Here is a 25,416-nt window from a genome sequence, read left to right on the forward strand (position 1 = left end):
TAGGGAATCTTATTGGATCTTTAAACTAAATACTAGGGTCCCATTGGGTATGAATTCTAGACAAGATCTGATATTGCAATATTAATATATGTTTTTTCAGTGTCTTGTTTTTAATCATTTCTCCTGGTTGTTATACGTATGTCTATTTTATTTTTTCTGTCTATTTTTCTCTTTACCAGGAAGGGTTAATTTCTTGATGTGTGATTTGAAATTGACCTTCCACCTGATGCACTCTATGGTAGAGTATATAACTTAGATGACTTTGTGTATGTGTATACCATGATTAAGGCTTAATTGCTGAAACGCATTAGTCATATGTCTGCCTCTTGTGTTACCCACATTGTTTTGTCATGATTTTAAGAAATAAAAAACTGTTTTTATTACATCAGTGGATTGTTTCATTGCTGGAGCACATCTCGCTTCTTTTTTTTCTGCTGATTGCTGACGCCCTGGACTGGGGCAGCTCCATGCAGAGGACTTCCACTATTACAGACCAGCATGCTGTGGTGAGCTGACTTTCCTTTTCCCTTACCCCATATTTTGATATGTCATAATTATGTTCCAACAAAATTAATTCTAATTCCTCCATTTTGTTGGCGAGGCTTCTGACATTAGTATACATGCACTTTACGTATCTCTCTGTACCTCTATTCTTTCTGAAATTATTAACTGTTCTAACCCCACCCCCCATGCCACCCCCACCCCCAATTTCATTATTTGTGCCAAGGTCTCTATCTGCACTGTATTCCCCTTCAATAAAATGAATACTCTCCCCTCAGTTCCTAGTTTAAACACTCCTCCAACCTTCTAGCCATTTTCTCCCCCAGCACAGCTGCACCCTCCCCATTGAGGTGCAGTCCGTCCTTAGCGTAGAACCTGTAGCCAACTGGAAGGTTGGCCCAGTTCTCCAGGAACCCAAACCCCTCCTTCCTACACCAATTCTTGAGCCACTTATTAACCTCCCTAATCTCCCGTTGCCTCTCTGGTGTGGCATGTGGTACAGGCAGTATTTCAGAAAATACCACCTTGGAGGTCCTTGCTTTTAGCTTGCAGCCTAATTCCCTGAAATCATCTTTAAGGACCTTCCACTTACAGTTAGGTCCATATATATTTGGACAGAGACAACATTTTCCTAATTTTGGATCTAGACATTACCACAATGAATTTTAAGCAAAACAATTCAGATGGAGTTGAAGTTCAGACTTTCAGCTTTCATTTGAGGGTATCCACATTAAAATTGGATGAAGGGTTTAGGAGTTTCAGCTCCTTAACATGTGCCACCCTGTTTTTAAAGGGACCAAAAGTAATTGGACAATTGACTCCAAGGCTATTTCATGGACAGGTGTGGGCAATCCCTTCGTTATGTAATTCTCAATTAAGAAGATAAAAGGCTTGGAGTTGATTTGAGGTGTGGTGCTTGCATTTGGAAGGTTTTGCTATGAAGGAAACATGCGGTCAAAGGAGCTCTCCATGCAGGTGAAACAAACCATCCTTAAGCTGCAAAAACAGAAAAAACAATCCGAGAAATTGCTACAACATTAGGAATGGCAAAATCTACAGTTTGGTACATCCTGAGAAAGAAAGCACTGGTGAACTCATCAATGCAAAAAAACCTGGGCGCCCACAGAAGACAACAGTGGTGGATGATTGCAGAATAATCTCCATGGTGAAGAGAAACCCCTTCAAAACAGCCAACCAAGTGAACAACTCTCTCCAGGAGGTAGGCGTATCAATATCCAAATCTACCATAAAGAGAAGACTGCATGAAAGTAAATACAGAGGGTTCACTGCACGGTGCAAGCCACTCATAAGCATCAAGACTCAAAAGGCTAGCCTGGACTTTGCTAAAAAACATCTAAAAAAGCCAGCACAGTTCTGGAAGAACATTCTTTGGACAGAGGAAACCAAGGTCAACCTCTACCATGGAAAGAGAAAAGTATGGTGAAGGCATGGCACAGCTCATGATCCAAAGCATACCACATCATCTGTAAAACATGGCGGAGGCAGTGTGATGACTTGGGCATGCATGGCTGCCAGTGGCACTGGGTCACTAGTGTTTATTGATGATGTGACACAGGACAGAAGCATCCGAATGAATTCTGAGGTATTCAGAGCCATACTGTGTGCTCAGATCCAGCCAAATGCAGCCAAACTGATTGGTCATCGTTTCATACTACAGATGGACAGTGACCCAAAACATAAAGCCAATGCAACCCAGGAGCTTATTAAAGCAAAGAAGTGGAATATTCTTGAATGGCCAAGTCAGTCACCTGATCTCAACCCAATTGAGCATGCATTTCACTTGTTAAAGACTAAACTTCAGACAAAAAGGCCCGCAAACAAGCAGCAACTGAAAACCACTTGCAGTGAAGGCCTGGCAGAGCATCAAAAAGGAGGAAACACAGCGTCTGGTGATGTCCATGAGTTCAAGACTTCAGGCAGTTATTGCCAACAAAGGGTTTTCAACCAAGTCTGTCCAATTACTTTTGGTCCCTTTAAAATAAAAACAGGGTGGCACATGTTAAGGAGCTGAAACTCCTAAACCCTTCATCCTATTTTAATGTGGATACCCTCAAAGGAAAGCTGAAAGTCTGAACTTCAACTGCATCTGAATTGTTTTGTTTAAAATTCATTGTGGTAATGTCTAGAACCAAAATTAGAAAAATGTTGTCTCTGTCCAAATATATATGGACCTAACTGTACCTCTAACTTTGTCATTTGTGCCAATGTGCACCATGACCGCTGGGTCCTCACCAGCCCCTCCCAGTAATCTGTCAACCCGATCAGCGATGTGTCAGACTCAAGCGCCAGGTAGGCAGCACACCGTTCGACGATCCCTGTTTTTGTGACAGATTGCCCTATCTGTTCCCCTAATAATTGAGTCCCCCACTGCCAGAACCTGTCTGGCTTGCCCTGCTCTCCTATTTCCTCCCTTACTGGAGCAGACACTCTTCCGGCTTTCAGAGGACATGCCTTCCTGCAGCAGTGCTACCCCTGTAGCAATACTCCCCTCATCAGCCAACTTAGCAAACTTATTGGGGTGTGCCAGATCAGGACTAGCCTCCCTGGTGCTCTTTCCTCTACCCCAACTTCTAACTGTCACCCAGCTTGCTGCTTCTCCATACTGCAGCTCCAACCTAGCATCCCCCCCTCATCTATCCCATTGAGTGTCTGCTTAGTGATCAAAAGGCTCCTTTCCATATTGTCTATGGATCTCACTGTTGCCAGCTGCACATTTAGATCCAGTATCTGGGCATCCAAATGCACAACGTGCTCACATCTCGCACAGCAGTATGCACCCTCGACCGGCTGCTCAAGGATTGCATACATGTGGCAAGACATACACTGGATGGCATTGGCAATAGAGGAGCACATTCCTAATGGGGATTGCACCAGACAGAAAAGATAACTAAAATAAATAAAAAGTATTAATAAAATTTAACAGCAATTCAGTAATTCCTCCCTTGGAAACTCCCGTAATCCAAAGTCACTGAATCACACACTTACCACCGTTCGCACTTAAACTCCGGTCAAATTCAGCTTGCTCACACTTGCTCAGGCAGAAGATTTAGGCTATGTGCTCACGTAGCGTTTTATTCCGGACACTAAAAACCGGACTCCTTCCCAGAAATCGCGCGGTTTTTTCCAAGCGATTTCACCGCGATTTTACCGCGATTATGATCACGATTTTGCCGCGATTTTCGCGTGCGATATTCAAGCACTTTCAATGGGATTTGAAGCATCGCTTGGAAAGTGATTGACAGGTTGGTCACACTCGTCAAACATAGTGTTTGACAAGTGTGACCAGGTTTTTACTATTGAGGCCGCCTATGCGGCATCAATAGTAAAAGATAGAATGTTAAAATGCTAAAAAAAATAAAAAAAATCGGGGTATATTTACCTTCCGGCGTCCCGCGCTGCCATCCCGGGCCTCAGCGTTCCCAGTAATGCCTTGCGAGACCTGTGATGACGTAGTCTCGCGTTGCTATAGCGATCTAGCGAGACCGCTAGAGTCACGCGAGACTACGTCATCACAGGGCCTTGCCGCAAGGCATTACTGGGAATGCTTAGGCCAGGAATGCAGCGCGGGACGCCGGAAGGTAAATATACCCCGATTTTTTATTTTTTTATTCTTTTTTTTACAGGGGTATGGTACCCAGGGCCTGGAGGACAGTCTCCTCTCCTCCACACCGTGGGTACCAACCGCACATGAGACGCTTAACTTCCCGCAGGGTGGGCATAGCCACATGCGGGAAGTAAGCGATTCTCATGCATTCCTATGGGTGTGGAATCGCGGCAATTCTTTGCAATTCCGCACAAAAGAATGAGTATGCTGCGATTTTTTCCTTGATGTGATTCCGCCGTGGAAAAAAGCGCAGCATTAGCACAGCATGTGCGGAATGCCATAGGAATGCATGGGGGGCATTCTGTACACGATTTTTAAACATTTTTGCAGCGTTTTCGTGCCAAAAATCGTGGCAAAAACGCTTAAAAATCGCTACGTGGGCACACAGCCTTAAAGAGTTTTTTTTCCCCTTCACAAGCAAACCACCGTGCAGCTCAATGCACTTCCAAAAGTTCTTATGTCTACAACTAAACCGAAAAAATGGACTATAAGTCGTTATGCCTGTGAAATAGGAGCATGTTCACACTGGCCATAAAACAGGCAAAGCCAAAGATAGACACAAAATGACTATATACCCTGCTGTAAGTAAATAAGTAAAAGCGTAAAAGCAATAGTGCATATAAATAATTTAGGGTACATAGGAAGCACTGTTTTTTATGATAAAAAGCGTAAAAGCCATCTCACCAGTGTCAAGGTGTACCCAAAGGACTATACAGCATCATGGTGTACCCAATAGACTGCTATCCTATCCTGGTGAACAAGCAGAGATTTGCATACATACAAAGGTGAGATTACTGAAGAAATCTATAGCACATCTCCCTTATTGCCACTAACCTGTGCACAATGGTATTGACCTATTATCTTATATCCACTCTACTATCAGTTTAGTTACGTCTTTCAGTTTCATATATATTAACACTCTTTCCAAATATCCATAGTCAGCTCAGTGCCATTCTTTTACTTGTTTTCGCATACAGTAATTCACCTCTTTTACCTTACTATGAATGTAGCCTCATAGTGCCAATAAACATTCTGCATTCAGATTCTCTCTAAAAAAAAGTTTATTTTTGTCTATAAATGGATAAACATTATATGAGCCTGGCTTCACATCACTAGATTTATTATTCTGTGTTTCAATAGACTTAATTGCCACATTATATTTAATAGATTTAGCTTTGACAGCCAGCCAGCTAGAAAAATATGTATTTACTTGTGTATAGTGTTGAGCATTCCGATACCGCAAGTATCGGGTATCGGCCGATATTAGCGGTATCGGAATTCCGATACTTAATTCCGATACTTTTTTCATATCGGATTCCGGGATCGGAATCGGAATAGGAAGTTCCCATCATGCTATGAGCCTGCTTGCTTTGATTAAGCCAATGGGAATCCTCCGAAGTGTGGGCACATCCTGTTAGGCATGTAGGCATGTTAACTATTGGCATGGCTGTGATTGGCTGCCGAAATGATGTCATGATGCACTATAAAAGCCACCGCAGCCGCCATTTCTGGTCACTCTGCTGTGAATTCAGTTAGGGACAGGCTGCTGTAGAAGACTGTGAGGGACAGTTAGAAATAGCGATTCCACCAAACATCTAGTGCTTTACCCAGGCTACATAAACCACCACTGTAGCCTTCTTTGCCCTAGCAGCAGTGTTCACAGCTGTCTGCAAGGGCTGTGTGAGTGCAGCTCACGCTGTGGAGTGGGTCCTGCAGCCACGTCAGGCTGTAGGCCACCCAGTGTGATCACTGCTGCCTCATACATCTTTTATTTTTTGAGCTGCATTTTTTAAATAATTTCAATCTAGTGTGCTTCCATCCGTATCCATATACGTTGGTTGCAAACACTAGTAGTAGACAGCGGAGCCTTTCTGCAGCCTTTCAGTGCTAGTGTCCACTTTGCTGCACTGTTCACGGCTGTCTGAGAGGTCTCTGACTGTGTGTGAGTGCAGCTCACGCTGAGTAGTGTGTCCTGCAGCTACGTCTGGCTGTAGGACGCTCAGCGTGCGTCACTGCCTCACACATATTTTTATTTGAGTGCAGCTCATTTTTTCTTCTATTAGTGTGCATCCATCCGTCTCCATCTACGGTGGTTGCAAACACTATATAGGAGTACACAGCGGAGCCTTTCTGCAGCCTGTCAGTGCCAGTGCCCACTTAGCTGCACTGTTGACGGCTGTCTGAGAGGTCTCTGACTGTGTGTGAGTGCAGCTCACGCTGAGTAGAGTGTCCTGCAGCTACGTCTGGTTGTAGGACGCTCAACGTGCGTCACTGCCTCACACATATTTGTCTCTGAGTGCAGCTCATTTTTTCTTCTCCTATTAGTGTGCATCCATCCGTATCCATCAACATTGGTTGGTTGCAAACACTATATAGGAGTAGATAGAGGAGCCTTTTTTTCTGGCTTGTGCCCTGCCGGCGCAGCCAGATTAGTATTACCCAATTTTTTTGGAGCCTCATCTTTTGCATTGTAGGTTACCTGCCTGCATTGTAATAGCTCCAAAAAGTTGGTGATACTATCAGTTTCAATTCTTTGTTCTCATACTTTGAGTTTCTTTCAAACAAAGAAACCACATAAAAAGTTCACCAAACACTACATTTTGAACTTGTGTAGGCCACATCAGCTCCTATTAAAGTCTAGTCCACACACACACACTTCATAAAATTAGTGTTTCTTGTACCTGTAACCAGCTGTTCAGGAATAAGCACACTAAGGCCCCCCTTTGTGCTTTTTTGCCTATCTTAAGCAGTCTTGCAAGATGAAGAAGGCAGGGAGTAAGGCGCGGGGGCGTGGGCGTGGGCGTGGAGTTTCAGCAGGGAGAGGACGTGGGGATTCTGCAGGGAGAGGACGTGGGGATTCTACAGGTAGAGGACGTGGGGATTCTGGGCCTGCTGCGGGCACCAGTGGATCAGCATCCCCCAGTTTTAGCAGGCAACAGTCCTTTATGCGCAGCTTTGTAGGACCTCAACGTACCCCACTGCTGCGGGAGGAACAAATTGAAGCCGTTGTCGGATGGATGGCAGCTAACGCATCGACTTCAATTACTTCCGCATCCTCTCAGGGTCAGAGCACCGAAGAGCAACCATCTGTCTCTTCACCACCTGCCAAAGTGCCCAGGCAGTCAGAGAGACATGGACAGGAGCCATCACAGTCTCTACTTCTGTTCTCGGAATCTGTTGGCTTGGAAAGAGGGGGCCAGCCAAGCAGCATTCCTGAATGTGAAGAAGAGGGAGTATGCAGTGATGCGCAACTTCTTTGTCCCTCTGAATCTGAAGAGGCGAGTGGGCCAGTGCCTATGGTCAGCACACCTCAGTACGCATCAGATGATGACGAGACTCAGTTGCCACTTTCTGGTGCGTACGGTGCTGGCGAGACAACCCCGGAGAAGCAGCTGTTTGAAGAGGGGAGGGAAGATGATGAGGTCCTTGACCCATCATGGCGTGAGCAACAGGAAGGTGGTGGGAGCAGCTCGGAGGAAGAGATTCCCCTACCGGCCAAAACAGGAGGCAGAGGGAGGGGGAAGACTTGGTTGCCTGTACCCTCCACTTCGGCACCCGTTAGGAGCATTCCTCCTTCCAAAGGCAAACCGGGCGCTCACAAGAGTTGCAGTGCGTGGTCCTTTTTTGACACAGTTGCAGATGACATTTGCTTTGTCAAATGCAAGCTGTGTCATCAGAGAGTCAAAAGAGGGAGAAATGTCAGCAACCTCAATACCACAAATATGTGGAAACATGTGCGCACCAAGCACGAGTTGGAGTTGCAGAGACACCCTGAAGACGTAGGCCAACGTACAGCACCACCTACCACCTCTTCAGTTCGTGTTGGGCCCTCTTCCTCCAGCTCACACACTGCTGGTTCGGCTTCCTCACAGGATCGCCAAGGAAGAACCTCTGCCACTGTTGTCCGGAGACCCTGTCAGATTCCACCCATAACAGCACGTTCCCATCCATCACAGCCATCGGTAGCACAGGCATGGGATAAAAGGCGCCCTTACTCGGCAAACCATCCCCGAGCACAGTCTCTGAATGCTGGCATTGCCAAACTTCTGGCAGTTGAAATGCTGTCATTCAGGCTGGTGGACACTGACACCTTCCGGGACTTAATGGCATTGGCAGTCCCCCAATACAACGTGCCCAGCCGCTTTTATTTCAGCAGGCGAGCCGTCCCTGCCCTGCAGAAACATGTTGAGGGCAAAATAAAACATGCGCTACTAAACGCCGTTAGTAGCAAGGTCCACCTGACCACCGATGCGTGGACCAGTAACCATGGACAGGGACGATACCTTTCCCTCACTGCCCACTGGGTCAATGTTGTGGAGCCGGGTACGGATCTGGAGAGTGGCGCTGTACGTGTTCTTCCAACGCCACGGATTGCAGGACTCCAGTCTGTACACATAGACTCCTCCTCCTACTCAAGTTCCTCAGAAACAGCAGAGCAGGAGCCTGTTACGACCGATATGAGCACAGCCGTGGCCAAACGTCAACAGGCTGTACTCAAATTAATTTCTTTGGGGAATCGAAGCCACACAGCGCAGGAGCTCTGGAATGCTATCAAGCTGGAGAGCGATGTGTGGTTTGGGCCAGCGAATCTCCAGCCGGGCTTGGTAGTGTGTGACAATGGCCGAAATCTGGTGGCAGCTCTTGGCCTAGGCAACCTCACACACATCCCATGTCTGGCACATGTTCTTAACTTGGTCGTGCAGAGCTTTCTGAGGGACTATCCGGATCTTGATGCACTGTTGCACAAGGTCCGCATAGAGTGCGCTCACTTGCGACGTTCCAGCACGGCAAGATCGCGCCTCGCTGCTCTGCAGCGACGATTTGGCCTTCCGGAACATCGCATCATATGTGACCTACCCACCCGGTGGAATTCAACGTTACATATGTTGGAGCGGTTGTGTGAGCAGCAGGCAGCAGTCATGGAGTACCAGCTGCATCAGGCGCAAACAAGTCGCACTGTGCGCCGTTCACACTTCAGCACCATTGAGTGGGCCTCTATGAAGGACATCTGCCTCGTTTTGCGTGCCTTCGATGAATCCACGCGGATGGCGAGTGCAGACGATGCACTAGTCAGCATGACTGTCCCCCTTATCTGCCTGCTTCAACAAACACTGCAAGCACTAAGGGATGAGGTTTCAGAAGAGGTGGAGGATGAGGAGTCCCAAATGCCATCTGCTTCTGGACAGTCTGCGCTACGTGTTTCCTCACAAAGGCCTAGGCAGGGGACACTTTGTGAGGAGGATGAGGAGGAGTCGATGGAGGAGGAAGACATCTCTCCAGAGGAGGGAGGTACACAAACCTCTACTCAGTATGTACAGCGAGGGTGGGGTGATGCAGAGCAGGTCGAGGTCACGCCTCAAACAGGGGACAGCGGTTCTTTGGCAGTTGGGAGTCTGCAGCACATGGTTGATTTCATGCTGCAGTGCCTGAGAAACGACCGCCGCATCGCCCACATTCTCGTCTCGGCTGATTATTGGGTGTACACCCTCCTAGATCCTCGCTACCGGGACAGCGTACAAAGGCTCATACCAACGTTGAACCGGGAGCGTAAAATGCGGGAGTACGAAGAGTCACTGGTGCAGTCCATAATGTTTTCCATTCCACCCGACAGCATTGTTGCTAGTGCTTTACAAAGCAGCTCTGTGCGTCGAGGCAGTGGAGGAAACTCTGCACAAAGAGGGAGCAGAGGCAGTGCCGCAGCACAAGGCAAGACCACTATGGCCCAAATGTGGCAAAGTTTTGTGTGTCCACCACAATTGTCTACACCATCAGCGACGCCTCGAGTCAGCAGGAGGCAACGCTTCCGTCAGATGGTGTCAGACTACATGTCTTGCCCTGTCGCTGTACTCCCAGATGGCTCTTCCCCCTTCAAGTTTTGGGTCTCTAAGCTGGATACATGGCCAGAGCTTAGCCAGTATGCATTGGAGGTGCTGGCTTGCCCTGCTGCCAGTGTATTATCGGAACGTGTCTTTAGTGCCGCAGGTGGTGTACTAACAGACCGTCGCACGCGACTATCTTCCGATAATGTTGACCGGCTGACTTTTCTGAAAATGAACAAGGCCTGGATCTCCAAAGACTTTGCCATTCCTCTTACAGACTAAATTAGTGGTTGGCAACTGTATCCAGGTCTGCTGGTGTGTTCATTTTTCTACCACCTGAACTATAATCCCTGTGCTTCAACACAGCCAGTTGTCGCTCAGATGTGTCGTCTGCACAGAGAAACACACTAGCTCCTGTGTTACTGGGGTTCAGTAATGCCAGCTGATCCCCTGCTGTGTGGACGGCAGAGTCACCAGCTCCATCAACATTCAAACCACTACTGATTTTTAACCGTGCCCAACTTAGGTCTCTGGCTCCACTGTCTCTACTATTTCCCCTGACCTCCAACCCCGCCATCTACATCTCTGAAGTGGCGTCAGCACAATCTACACTTGTTCCTGTGTTCCTGTGGCTCAGTCCCATCAGTTTATCCCCTGATGTGTGTCCGGCAAGGTCTCCTGCTCTGTCCACATTCCCATAACCAGTAGTGGGAATGAGGACAGAGCTGGCGAACTTGCCGGACAAACATCAGGGGATCAACTGATGGGACTGAGCACCAGTAACACAGGAACAAGTGTAGATTGTGCTGACGCCACTTCAGAGATGTAGCTGGCGGGGTTGGAGGCCAGGGTAAATAGTAGAGACAGTGGAGCCAGAGGCCTAAGTGGAGCATGGTTAGAATCAGTAGTAGTCCACAACCTCCATAAAAACCGATGCCCATTGGCCTCTGCATGCGGCATGCGTAATCCTGGGCTCCAACAGCGTCAGTTGGTGTTCAGAAGTGTCGTCTCCACAGAGCCAAACACATTCGTTCAAGTGTTAGTGGGGTTCAGCACTGTCAGCTGTTCCCCTGCTGTGGAGATGGCAAGTCTCCTGCTGCATTCACCTGCCAAAATCCAGTAGGCCCCAGCCTGCTCCTCGCCTAATCCTGAGCTCCAACAACGTCAGTTGGTGTTCAGAAGTGTCGTCTCCACAGAGCCAAACACATTCGTTCAAGTGTTAGTGGGGTTCAGCACTGTCAGCTGTTCCCCTGCTGTGGAGATGGCAAGTCTCCTGCTGCATTCACCTGCCAAAATCCAGTAGGCCCCAGCCTGCTCCTCGCCTAATCCTGAGCTCCAACAACGTCAGTTGGTGTTCAGAAGTGTCGTCTCCACAGAGCCAAACACATTCGTTCAAGTGTTAGTGGGGTTCAGCACTGCCAGCTGTTCCCCTGCTGTGGAGATGGCAAGTCTCCTGCTGCATTCACCTGCCAAAATCCAGTAGGCCCCAGCCTGCTCCTCGCCTAATCCTGGGCTCCAACAACGTCAGTTGGTGTTCAGAAGTGTCGTCTCCACAGAGCCAAACACATTCGTTCAAGTGTTAGTGGGGTTCAGCACTGCCAGCTGTTCCCCTGCTGTGGAGATGGCAAGTCTCCTGCTGCATTCACCTGCCAAAATCAAGTAGGCCCCAGCCTGCTCCTCGCCTAATCCTGGGCTCCAACAACGTCAGTTGGTGTTCAGAAGTGTCGTCTCCACAGAGCCAAACACATTCGTTCAAGTGTTAGTGGGGTTCAGCACTGTCAGCTGTTCCCCTGCTGTGGAGATGGCAAGTCTCCTGCTGCATTCACCTGCCAAAATCCAGTAGGCCCCAGCCTGCTCCTCGCCTAATCCTGAGCTCCAACAACGTCAGTTGGTGTTCAGAAGTGTCGTCTCCACAGAGCCAAACACATTTGTTCAAGTGTTAGTGGGGTTCAGCACTGCCAGCTGTTCCCCTGCTGTGGAGATGGCAAGTCTCCTGCTGCATTCACCTGCCAAAATCCAGTAGGCCCCAGCCTGCTCCTCGCCTAATCCTGGGCTCCAACAACGTCAGTTGGTGTTCAGAAGTGTCGTCTCCACAGAGCCAAACACATTCGTTCAAGTGTTAGTGGGGTTCAGCACTCCCAGCTGTTCCCCTGCTGTGGAGATGGCAAGTCTCCTGCTGCATTCACCTGCCAAAATCAAGTAGGCCCCAGCCTGCTCCTCGCCTAATCCTGGGCTCCAACAACGTCAGTTGGTGTTCAGAAGTGTCGTCTCCACAGAGCCAAACACATTCGTTCAAGTGTTAGTGGGGTTCAGCACTGCCAGCTGTTCCCCTGCTGTGGAGATGGCAAGTCTCCTGCTGCATTCACCTGCCAAAATCCAGTAGGCCCCAGCCTGCTCCTCGCCTAATCCTGAGCTCCAACAACGTCAGTTGGTGTTCAGAAGTGTCGTCTCCACAGAGCCAAACACATTCGTTCAAGTGTTAGTGGGGTTCGGCACTGCCAGCTGTTCCCCTGCTGTGGAGATGGCAAGTCTCCTGCTGCATTCACCTGCCAAAATCCAGTAGGCCCCAGCCTGCTCCTCGCCTAATCCTGGGCTCCAACAACGTCAGTTGGTGTTCAGAAGTGTCGTCTCCACAGAGCCAAACACATTCGTTCAAGTGTTAGTGGGGTTCAGCACTGCCAGCTGTTCCCCTGCTGTGGAGATGGCAAGTCTCCTGCTGCATTCACCTGCCAAAATCAAGTAGGCCCCAGCCTGCTCCTCGCCTAATCCTGGGCTCCAACAACGTCAGTTGGTGTTCAGAAGTGTCGTCTCCACAGAGCCAAACACATTCGTTCAAGTGTTAGTGGGGTTCAGCACTGTCAGCTGTTCCCCTGCTGTGGAGATGGCAAGTCTCCTGCTGCATTCACCTGCCAAAATCCAGTAGGCCCCAGCCTGCTCCTCGCCTAATCCTGAGCTCCAACAACGTCAGTTGGTGTTCAGAAGTGTCGTCTCCACAGAGCCAAACACATTCGTTCAAGTGTTAGTGGGGTTCAGCACTGCCAGCTGTTCCCCTGCTGTGGAGATGGCAAGTCTCCTGCTGCATTCACCTGCCAAAATCCAGTAGGCCCCAGCCTGCTCCTCGCCTAATCCTGAGCTCCAACAACGTCAGTTGGTGTTCAAAAGTGTCGTCTCCACAGAGCCAAACACATTCGTTCAAGTGTTAGTGGGGTTCAGCACTGCCAGCTGTTCCCCTGCTGTGGAGATGGCAAGTCTCCTGCTGCATTCACCTGCCAAAATCCAGTAGGCCCCAGCCTGCTCCTCGCCTAATCCTGGGCTCCAACAACGTCAGTTGGTGTTCAGAAGTGTCGTCTCCACAGAGCCAAACACATTCGTTCAAGTGTTAGTGGGGTTCAGCACTGCCAGCTGTTCCCCTGCTGTGGAGATGGCAAGTCTCCTGCTGCATTCACCTGCCAAAATCAAGTAGGCCCCAGCCTGCTCCTCGCCTAATCCTGGGCTCCAACAACGTCAGTTGGTGTTCAGAAGTGTCGTCTCCACAGAGCCAAACACATTCGTTCAAGTGTTAGTGGGGTTCAGCACTGCCAGCTGTTCCCCTGCTGTGGAGATGGCAAGTCTCCTGCTGCATTCACCTGCCAAAATCCAGTAGGCCCCAGCCTGCTCCTCGCCTAATCCTGGGCTCCAACAACGTCAGTTGGTGTTCAGAAGTGTCGTCTCCACAGAGCCAAACACATTCGTTCAAGTGTTAGTGGGGTTCAGCACTGCCAGCTGTTCCCCTGCTGTGGAGATGGCAGTCTCTCCTGCTGTCTCCGCATTACAAAGACAGTAGGCCTCTGCCTACACCCTCCTATTTCCTGGGCTTCAACACAGCCAGTTGTAGTTCGGAAGTGCCGTCCACACGGAAAGAGATACTTGCTCCCGTGTCTCAGTGGGGTTCAGTAACGTCAGCTGATCCCCTGCTGTGTGGATGGCAGTCTCTCCTGCTGTCACCTCATTCAAAATACAGTAGGCCTCTGCCTACACCCTCCTATTTCCTGGGCTTCAACACAGCCAGTTGTAGTTCGGAAGTGCCATCCACACGGAAAGAGATACTTGCTCCCGTGTCTCAGTGGGGTTCAGTAATGTCAGCTGATCCCCTGCTGTGTGGATGGCAGTCTCTCCTGCTGTCACCTCATTCAAAATACAGTAGGCCTCTGCCTACACCCTCCTATTTCCTGGGCTTCAACACAGCCAGTTGTAGTTCGGAAGTGCCGTCCACACGGAAAGAGACACTTGCTCCCGTGTCTCAGTGGGGTTCAGTAACGTCAGCTGATCCCCTGCTGTGTGGATGGCAGTCTCTCCTGCTGTAAACTCATTCAAAATACAGTAGGCCTCTGCCTACACCCTCCTATTTCCTGGGCTTCAACACAGCCAGTTGTAGTTCGGAAGTGCCGTCCACACGGAAAGAGATACTTGCTCCCGTGTCTCAGTGGGGTTCAGTAATGTCAGCTGATCCCCTGCTGTGTGGATGGCAGTCTCTCCTGCTGTCACCTCATTCAAAATACAGTAGGCCTCTGCCTACACCCTCCTATTTCCTGGGCTTCAACACAGCCAGTTGTAGTTCGGAAGTGCCGTCCACACGGAAAGAGACACTTGCTCCCGTGTCTCAGTGGGGTTCAGTAACGTCAGCTGATCCCCTGCTGTGTGGATGGCAGTCTCTCCTGCTGTAAACTCATTCAAAATACAGTAGGCCTCTGCCTACACCCTCCTATTTCCTGGGCTTCAACACAGCCAGTTGTAGTTCGGAAGTGCCGTCCACACGGAAAGAGACACTTGCTCCCGTGTCTCAGTGGGGTTCAGTAACGTCAGCTGATCCCCTGCTGTGTGGATGGCAGTCTCTCCTGCTGTAAACTCATTCAAAATACAGTAGGCCTCTGCCTACACCCTCCTATTTCCTGGGCTTCAACACAGCCAGTTGTAGTTCGGAAGTGCCGTCCACACGGAAAGAGATACTTGCTCCCGTGTCTCAGTGGGGTTCAGTAATGTCAGCTGATCCCCTGCTGTGTGGATGGCAGTCTCTCCTGCTGTCACCTCATTCAAAATACAGTAGGCCTCTGCCTACACCCTCCTATTTCCTGGGCTTCAACACAGCCAGTTGTAGTTCGGAAGTGCCGTCCACACGGAAAGAGACACTTGCTCCCGTGTCTCAGTGGGGTTCAGTAACGTCAGCTGATCCCCTGCTGTGTGGATGGCAGTCTCTCCTGCTGTAAACTCATTCAAAATACAGTAGGCCTCTGCCTACACCCTCCTATTTCCTGGGCTTCAACACAGCCAGTTGTAGTTCGGAAGTGCCGTCCACACGGAAAGAGACACTTGCTCCCGTGTCTCAGTGGGGTTCAGTAACGTCAGCTGATCCCCTGCTGTGTGGATGGCAGTCTCTCCTGCTGTAAACTCATTCAAAATACAGTAGGCCTCTGCCTACACCCTCCTATTTCCTGGGCTTCAACACAGCCAGTTGTAGTTCGGAAGTGCCGTCCACACGGAAAGAGATACTTGCTCCCGTGTCTCAGTGGGGTTCAGTAATGTCAGCTGATCCCCTGCTGTGTGGATGGCAGTCTCTCCTGCTGTCACCTCATTCAAAATTCAGTAGGCCGCTGCCTACACCCTCCTATTTCCTGGGCTTCAACACAGCCAGTTGTAGTTCGGAAGTGCCGTCCACACGGAAAGAGATACTTGCTCCCGTGTCTCAGTGGGGTTCAGTAACGTCAGCTGATCCCCTGCTTTGTGGATGGCAGTCTCTCCTGCTGTCACCTCTTTCAAAATACAGTAGGCCTCTGCCTACACCCTCCTATTTCCTGGGCTTCAACACAGCCAGTTGTAGTTCGGAAGTGCCGTCCACACGGAAAGAGACACTTGCTCCCGTGTCTCAGTGGGGTTCAGTAATGTCAGCTGATCCCCTGCTGTGTGGATGGCAAAGTCTCCTGCTGCCTACACAGTCGTACCACTACTGATTTTTAACCGTGCTCCAATTAGGCCTGTGGCTCCACTGTCTCTCGTATTTCCCCTGTCCTCCAACCCCGCCAGTTACAGCTCCGAAGTGGCGTCTGCACAATCCACACTTGTTCCTGTGTTACAGGTGTTCAGTCCGGTCAGTTAATCCCCTGATGTGTGTCCGGCAATGTCGCCTGCTCTGTCCACATTCCCATTATCGGAATGTGGACAGAGCAGGCGACATTGCCGGACACACATCAGGGGATTAACTGACCGGACTGAACACCTGTAACACAGGAACAAGTGTGGATTGTGCAGACGCCACTTCGGAGCTGTAACTGGCGGGGTTGGAGGACAGGGGAAATACGAAAATCAGTGAAGCCACAGGCCTAAGTGGAGCTTGGTTCAAATTAGTAGTCTACAACCGATCTTAAAATTTCTTCAATGCAGCCTAAGCCTGCTCCGTGCTTGTCCCTGGGCTTCAACACAGCCAGTTGTTGCTCGGAAGTGCCGTCTTCACAGAGTAAAACACTAGCTCCTGTGTTTGTGGGGTTCAGTAACGTCAGCTGTTCCCCTGCTGTTTTGATGGCAATCTGTCCTGCTGCCTCCCAATTGACAGCACATCAGGCCTCAGCCTGCTAAGTGCTTGTCCTGGGCTCCAACATCGCCAGTTGCTGCTCATAACTGACTTTGGCACGGGTACTCCCTCCTGCCCAGCTTGGTTCCAGCCCTGCCTGCTGTTTCCGGGAAGTGTCAATGTCAGTTTGCCACCCCAAGTTGCCATGTCGTGTTGCGGTTGGGTTAGCCGAGGCTAGGGTGCCAGCAGTTTAGGTGCTTCCTATGTGGACTGCGGGTTCTGGTAAGAAAGGTTTGTTCCATAGTGCCAGTAGGACAAGCACCCCCTGTAGGACTGTGTGATTCGGTAACTGCGGCCAGCTTGCGGCATGCCAACTTTGCTTTTCAGGGGTAACTTCTGATACCCCTCCGGGTTCCAGCACCGTCAGCTGGTTCTCATCAGAGCCTTTGGCCTAGGTGCCTCCATCTCGGTATCCGAGTTCCGGCAACGTCTGCTGGTCCTTGGTAGTGCTTTGTAGCACAGGTACCTCCTGCTTAGTAACCGGGTTCCAGCACCGTCAGCTGGTCCTCGGTTGTGCCATTGGCTCTTATTCCTTCTGCTGCCCCTCCGGGTGCCAGCACTGTCAGCTGGTCCTCGCTATTTCCATTTGCTCTTGCAGCTTATGCTACCCCTCCGGGTTCCAGCACCGTCAGCTGGTTCTCGTCAGAGCCTTTGGCCTAGGTGCCTCCATCTCGGTATCCAAGTTCCGGCAACGTCTGCTGGTCCTTGGTAGTGCTTTGTAGCACAGGTACCTCCTGCTTAGTAACCGGGTTCCAGCACCGTCAGCTGGTCCTCGGTTGTGCCATTGGCTCTTATTCCTTCTGCTGCCCCTCCGGGTGCCAGCACTGTCAGCTGGTCCTCGCTATTTCCATTTGCTCTTGCAGCTTATGCTACCCCTCCGGGTTCCAGCACCGTCAGCTGGTTCTCGTCAGAGCCTTTGGCCTAGGTGCCTCCATCTCGGTATCCGAGTTCCGGCAACGTCTGCTGGTCCTTGGTAGTGCTTTGTAGCACAGGTACCTCCTGCTTAGTAACCGGGTTCCAGCACCGTCAGCTGGTCCTCGGTAGTGCCATTGGCTCTTGTTCCTTCTGCTGCCCCTCCGGGTGCCAGTACCGTCAGCTGGTTCAAGAGGACAAAGAACAGGAAGACAACCACCAAGATGCAGAACAACAAGAGAGAGAAGACAAAGAAGCATAAAAAAAACAAAGCAGAAGAACATTAAGCATAAGACTAATACTCTGAGCAAATGATATTATCTTATTTATAAGCAGAAGAAGACTAAGCAGTGTATGGGGGTGAGTCTGTTCCTCCTCGTGGTGCCCCTGGAAAAGGCCTGCTTCTGCAGGCCAAACTGAACGCGGACAAATCCTGTTGTAAATCTTTTGTGACAGGCAGAACGGAAGGTGTAAACTTCTAACTTTTCTAGATAACAACTACAGGAATGCCTGACACAAACAAGAATATGATGAAGAAGAATAGGAAGAAGATGAAGAAGCTGAATATGTAGAATAATAATTGTTGAATAAGAAGAATGGAAGAAGAAGAAGAAGAAGAAGAAGAAGAAGAAGAAGAAGAAGAAGAATGTAAAAAAAGGAAGAAGAAGAAGAAGAAGAAGAAGAAGAATGTAAAAAAAGGAAGTAGAAGAAGAAGAAGAATGTAAAAAAAGGAAGTAGAAGAAGAAGAAGAAGAAGAATGTAAAAAAAGGAAGTAGAAGAAGAAGAAGAAGAAGAATGTAAAAAAAGGAAGTAGAAGAAGAAGAAGAAGAAGAATGTAAAAAAAGGAAGTAGAAGAAGAAGAAGAAGAAGAATGTAAAAAAAGGAAGTAGAAGAAGAAGAAGAAGAAGAATGTAAAAAAAGGAAGTAGAAGAAGAAGAAGAAGAAGAATGTAAAAAAAGGAAGTAGAAGAAGAAGAAGAAGAAGAATGTAAAAAAAGGAAGTAGAAGAAGAAGAAGAATGTAAAAAAAGGAAGTAGAAGAAGAAGAAGAATGTAAAAAAAGGAAGTAGAAGAAGAAGAAGAATGTAAAAAAAGGAAGTAGAAGAAGAAGAAGAAGAAGAATGTAAAAAAAGGAAGTAGAAGAAGAAGAAGAAGAAGAATGTAAAAAAAGGAAGTAGAAGAAGAAGAAGAAGAATGTAAAAAAAGGAAGTAGAAGAAGAAGAAGAAGAAGAATGTAAAAAAAGGAAGTAGAAGAAGAAGAAGAAGAAGAATGTAAAAAAAGGAAGTAGAAGAAGAAGAATGTAAAAAAAGGAAGTAGAAGAAGAAGAAGAAGAAGAATGTAAAAAAAGGAAGTAGAAGAAGAAGAAGAAGAATGTAAAAAAAGGAAGTAGAAGAAGAAGACATACATGTCTGGCAAAATATAAATGAGGCTAACATAGTCAATATCTTTGTAACTCCTAACATCTTTAAAAAAAAAAGTTTAATTCCTGCTATTCCATTTGATTGGGCTAAACCTCTATGGCTTTAATGTCTCCTCCACCTCCCACAATACATTCTACATTATTCTTAGTTGTTTTTCTTCATGTAGAATTAACCTACAAGGAAAGAAAGGGTTTTTTTTAATTCCAATATTTTGGCCCCATTGACTTGCATTGGTTCCCGGTATCGGAATCGGCGATACCGATACTTTTTTTAAAGATCGGCCGATCCATTCCGATCCGATATTTTCAAGTATCGGCTGGTATCGCTCAACTCTACTTGTGTATGATCAGTGTAGTCATTGCTGACATTCAGTGGAGCCCATACATAGAAATATGCAAGTGATCGTTGATATCAAGACCATTTCAATTAAAGCGACACGTGCAGTAAAGTTTAACTTAATAATTGGTATGGGTAAGCATAAAAGTAATGGATTGGAGAATGATCTGACCAAGTACAAAAAATATTTTGTAAGTAACTTTCGTATATGACCATCCTGTAAAATGTCCTTTACTCAGATTAAAGTGATTTGACAAAATAAATATTTATCATCGATTCCCAGGATAGGTGATACATTTCTGATTTTAGGGATCCAATCAAATGGACACCCAATGTTCATGATAACTGGGGTCTATTGAATGCATCCGTAAACCACAGATGCAGTACTGTGCTCAATTCACTGTCTATAATGTGCAATTAAATGGAGTTAACATCCTATGTATTTTTAGGTTTTCACATAATTTGTTCATAGGGTGAATTTATGACTTCATCTACAATTCTAAAATGAGCTAGTCAGCTTTCAAATGTTCTTTTTTGGTACCTGCTAGAGTTGTTATAGGGTTTAATATAATAACATTAAAAAAGTTTGTTGAGTTCTGATTTCCTGTTTTCGGTAGGTATTTGGCACAATGTCTTACTAAACCAGTAGATTTGTGTGACTCTGGGAAATGTTGTCAGAAATACAGTATATGAATTTTAATTCATGTATTATTATCATTGTTATTATAATTCATATAAATTCATATAAAGTATGTAAAATGTAATTTTTCCTGTGTAATTACTGGTACAAGGCTATGACTTTAAATTGTAATAGAGCAATAGAAATATATGAGCCTGTCTCGGGAACAGAATTGTGCTTGCTTTGTGTTATCCCATTGGACCATGGATATAATTTTCTTGCTAAGTGAAGTCATCCTATTTATTAAAGACATTGTCTAAAGCCACAAGTCTGCAGGCGCCCTATGTGACTGCAGACTTGTGAAACCTAGCATTGTGATCATGGTGTGGTGTGAGGATTCTCCGGTGTCAGCCATGTAGCCTCATGTATGCAATATACAACACTTCTGCCCTCAACACAAGTGTATTGATTGAAGTAGGAAATCACCTAGTCAGATTTTGGCAGGGAGTATGCATATCACATATTTGTGACTACATGACCGCTGTTCCTGGACCTGACACCAGAGGATCCTCACAACGTGGAGTTTGCACAATGTGAGGATTCACAAGTCTGCAGTTCCACAGAGTAGTGCAGACTTGTACTTTTAGATTGGACAACGTTTAAGATGAAACTGTCTATGAAGAAGATGGCAATTTGCGTGACACCATCATAACAGACCAGCAATTTGCAATTTTTCTTATCACGAGTGACTGGAATGAATGTGGCTGTTGGATACAGAAAAAGCAAGTTATCATAAAGTCTTGTCTAGCTGCTGAATAAATATAGTCTACCTGGATTTTGTACAAAAACAAGGGCGCGCATTTGAAATATCACTGAGAGCTCATGCAACAGCAGACAAGTCAGATTTTGCCTATACCAACATCAACCTTGCGTATTGGTCATCTGCTCCATTTACCACAAAAGCCCCACTGAAGGTCAGAGGACAGCAGCAGACATACTACATGCAGCAATGCCAACGAGTTGCTACTGATTGATAGAAATTCCAAGCATATGCAACTCTTTTTAATAACTATTTTTGTGCAACAAGGGCTACCCTCTTAAGTGATTTCAATGCAAAAACCCAACTTCATTCTTGGTAAAGAAATGGTACAGCAAATTGTGATAAATATTAGAAGAAAAATATATAAAAATAATAAGCACTAAAGCTAAGAACAGGCTTAGTTCTTTAAGTCCATTTGATACCAAATTTCTTCTCGATATTTCTACAGTGCATTGGGAAAAGTATAAAGATGAGATGCAGGAAAGAGCTTTTTTTCCACAGCATGCTGTGCCTTAAGAAACCAATATTTATGGAAGACCTTGAAATGTTTATTTGTAAGTGAGCTTAAACCACATGAAATGAAACATGGGCTATTATTCAGTATTTTTTTTACTAAATACATATATGAAAAAATAATAAACATAAGCTGTTGGTGATAAAATGGACATATATCATATACATTACAAATGGACAGTGTTGAGCCCTGTGAAGCATGTGTGAAACCATGGTGCAGAGCCTTCGATCTGTGAAGTTCTGCTGTAATTAAGTGCAGGATGACCATCCTATAATTTGGCTTAAACAAGCACATGCACAACACACTTCAGACTTCTGGGACGGGACGCGTGAAATTGCATTTTCAAAATGGGTACAGTAGTGCGGGTTTAAAAATGATTTTCATGTGAATGTTCGTTGACTTCACTCAAGGGATGCTAAGCTCCAACATACTATTGGAATGACCAATGCTTTAGAGTTCCCTTGCTAATTTTGCATGTTGTGTAAAAAGCCAAGTCAGTTTTACATTTGTTTCAAGAAAAAAAGGAGAGCGTTAAAAAAAATGCACAAAAAACTAGTCTTTAGCTGTAAAGGAGCCAGTGGATGCCTTGCTTATAAAGCTAATGCCTTGTATTTCCAAAGAGACTTGTCTTTGTGGAAGTAGGAACAGAATGATGAAGCTCAGCTGAAATGACGCAATTTATTGGCATTTTCTTTTATTCTTCTTTATCTGTAAAATAAGAATAACAAAGGAGAGTCACTTGTGGGTCCGTTTCCCAATGATCTTCCATTAAAGAGAAAGCTGAAAAGAAAAAAAGCCATATTGGATATTAAAATGCATTGAGAAGTTTAGCTTTTTAGATTATCATGTGGAATACTGCTCGAGATAATGATGAGATTTGGCGTCTATGAATTTAGCTTCTTGTCTGGGCAAGGCAAGAGTGATGAGTACGGTAAATCTTTTCAAAATTTGAATTTGCTAACTTCGCTGTATGTTTCCAAAAAATTTGATTCATGGCAAGTTTCACTTTAATTGTCCTGAAAAGACATGGATAACATTCTGAGGTCTTCTAGGACTGTATCCAGCTCAATTAAAGAGTAACCATTGTTTTTTGTTTTTAATAGAAATCAATAGTACACATGAAAATAATCAACATTGTAATATATCTTATTAGAGAAATCTGTTTCTTTCTCTTTCTGGACTGATCATTTATTCTCAAAATTCTCAATTCACATGTAAAATCTGAATTGCATGAATAAAAATGTTCCTATCAATGATAAAGGATATGATAGTTGTTATAGACAAGATACTATGCAGAGGTGAAAAAGAAGGAGGTACAATATTTTTTGAACTATAAGGCCGGTTTCACATTAGCGCTTTTTAAGCGCACGCACGGCCGGGGGTAGCTCCGCCCCCGAGCCGGCTCTCTGCCCGGCGTGCCCGCCCCTTGCTTGTAGCGCCGCCTACTAGCGGACAGCGGCACCTGCGATCGGCGCACCCTATCTTTAGCATAGATAGGGTGCGCCGATCGCAGGCGCCGCTGTCCGCTAGTAGGCGGCGCTACAAGCAAGGGGCGGGCACGCCGGGCAGAGAGCCGGCTCGGGGGAGGAGCTACCCCCGGCCGTGCGTGCGCTTAAAAAGCGCTAATGTGAAACCGGCCTAAGACACACTGGGCCATAAGATGCACCCCAAATTTTCAGAAGGAAAATATGGGAAAAAAATTAATGTGTCAAATGGGGGTCTGCCTTACAGTATGAATTCAGTTTACCTGGAGGGGATCAGCAGCACTGGTGGAGCGAGGTCACAGGAGATATTGAGGGGTCCAGCGATATGACTCCCTTCCCAGGCTGGTGCGGCAGGTGTTGAGGCCTCTGGGAAATCACATCTCAGGCTGGTGTGGCAGGTTTGGCGGTGGTTCTCGGGGCTCTGCCGGCATCTTGTGAAAGCCCGGAGGCCCCGTATATCTATTGCTGCGATGCGGTTGCCTCCGGGAAAATGGCTGTCGGGGGTGGCACATGCTCAGACTGAGATCTCGGCAATGAGATCTCGGGAGACAAGATCTCGGGGATGAGATCTCGCTGCCAAGATCTCAATCAGCTGCAATGCGATGGCCTCCACAAAAATGGTCTCGGGACAAGATCTCGTTGCCAAGATCTCAATCTGAGCATGCGCCACCCCGGTGGCCATTTTCCCGGAGGCCACCGCATTGCAGCAATGGATGTGCAGGGCCTCCGGGCATTCACAAAATGCTGGCGGAGCCCCCTCGCACTACAGAGCACCACCACCAAACCTGCCGAACCTGCTGCACCAGCCTGGGAAGGGAGTGTGATCATCACCCAGCAGCGTTGGATTGGGACCGCCGCAGAATCACGAACTCCTGCTGCCGCCACAATATTTGTAAGCATATTCTGATTATAAGATGCACCCCCATTTTCCCCAAAAACTTTTGTGGAAAAAAGTGCGTCTTATAGTCTGAAAAATATGGTAGTTGCTAGAGGCAGAGCTCCTCACTTCACTTGGCCCTCCTTTCTACATAGAATTTTATCAGTAGCAACTGTTGTCTCCCTGCTCAGTGATTGTGACCCTATAAGAGACCAAGTGCCCAAACTGAAATCCAAATCGCACTTATTTATGGCAAAGTGCAAACACAGCAATTTAACCTGAATACTGGGGTTTTATTGTAGAAAAAAAAACAACTTGTACAGAAAGCAGATGGGACCAGCAGAGAACAGCCACAGACAGGAGCAGGGGTACCAGATTGCAGACATAAAGGAATATGCTCTCTATCCTGGTATATGCACCCCCCATCCTTGTGGTATATTCTCCACCATCCTTGTGGTATATGCTAACCCCCATCATTGTGGTATATGGTTCCTCAACCTTGTAGTACATTCTCCCCCATTCCATGTATATGCTCCCCCAATCCATGTGTATGCTCCCCCACCCTTGTATGTGCTCCCCTAATCTTATATATGCTCCCCCCATGCTTGTGGTATATGCTCCCGAATCCTTGTGGTATATGCTCCCCCATCCTTGTATATGCACCCCCAATCCTTGTATATGCTCCCCCATTCCATGTATATGCCTTCATCCTCTGGTATATGCACTTCATTCTGGTATATGTCCTGCCGATGCCGCTGTTGGTAGAAAAAAAAAACACAATCAACACTCCTACTCACCTTCCTTCCTCTCCCCCACCACGCAGCATCTTCTTCTGGAGCCAGCAGCTGTCTTCAGCATCCAAGTGATGGGTGCACATGACTTCACTGCCATGCGCCTAGTCACGTGTACACCAATGTCAGTTGCTAGTCTTTGGTCGGCAGCGTGTCTTGCTTCACAAGGACCCAGCAACTTTGTGTACTGCCATACAATTATACTGAATGTGTGTCTAAGGATGCTGATCCAGCTGAAATAGGGGCTGACATAGCGTGCCCACATGGAGGGCTCTCCGTGCCTTCTCTGGCATGCATGTCATAGGACAGTAGTGACGAACCTATCTCATTAATAGGAAAGTCTGTATTTATTTTACAAGTGAGTTTAGAATTTTGAGAATGAATGATCAGTCCATAAATAGAAAGAAGCTATTTTTTCTGATAAGATACAAGTACAGGGTGGGCCATTTATATGGATACACCTAAATTAAATGGGAATGGTTGGTGATATCAACTTCCTGTTTGTGGCACAATAGTATAGGGGAGAGGGGAAACTTTTCAAGATGGGTGGTGACCATGGCGACCATTTTGAAGTTGGCGATTTTGGATCCAACTTTATTTTTTCCAGTGGGAAAAGGGTCATGTGACATCAAACTTATTGAGAATTTCACAAGAAAAACAATGTGGTGCTTGGTTTTAATGAATCTTTATTATATCATGAGTTATTTACAAGTTTATGACCACTTATAAAATGTGTTCAAAGTGCTGCCCATTGTGTTGGATTGTCAATGCACCCCTCTTCTCCCACTGTTGACACACTGATAGCAACACCGCAGAAGAAATGCTAGTCTAAGGCGGTCAGATTCCTTGTAGGAAAGCTCGGACCTGACACCCATAATGTGGTGGTGCATCACCTTGCTAGAAAATCTCAGGGAACGTGCCATCTTCAGTGCATAAAGAGGGCAACACATCATCATGTAGCAATTTCAGATATCCAGTGGCATTGAGGCTTCCATTGATGAAGAATGGCCCCACTTTCTTTGTACCCCATATACCACACCATACCATCAATTATCGGTGTCAGGTCCGAGCATTCCTACGTGAACAGTTTCCTGGAA

At 46.9% G+C, this 25,416-nt stretch overlaps 1 protein-coding gene across 3 annotated transcripts in view; it reads right to left on the reverse strand.

Moving 5' to 3' along the window:
• Positions 1-25,416, reverse strand: part of PDE1C (phosphodiesterase 1C) — a 1,540,979-nt gene that overhangs the window by 58,397 nt on the left and 1,457,166 nt on the right. The window contains exon 17 of one of the 3 annotated variants that reach the window (XM_073549933.1): positions 20,881-21,875. The exons of the other annotated variants lie outside the window; for them this stretch is intronic. Coding sequence (XP_073406034.1) covers positions 21,862-21,875 — 14 coding nt within the window. The 3' untranslated portion in view covers positions 20,881-21,861. Of the gene's footprint in view, positions 1-20,880; positions 21,876-25,416 lie in introns of those variants that run through there. 3 annotated transcript variants of the gene reach the window in all.

Source organism: Dendrobates tinctorius, unplaced genomic scaffold (genome assembly GCF_039654945.1).
Source record: "Dendrobates tinctorius isolate UK_male_01 unplaced genomic scaffold, ASM3965494v1 ptg000162l, whole genome shotgun sequence".
Taxonomy (NCBI): domain Eukaryota; kingdom Metazoa; phylum Chordata; class Amphibia; order Anura; family Dendrobatidae; genus Dendrobates; species Dendrobates tinctorius.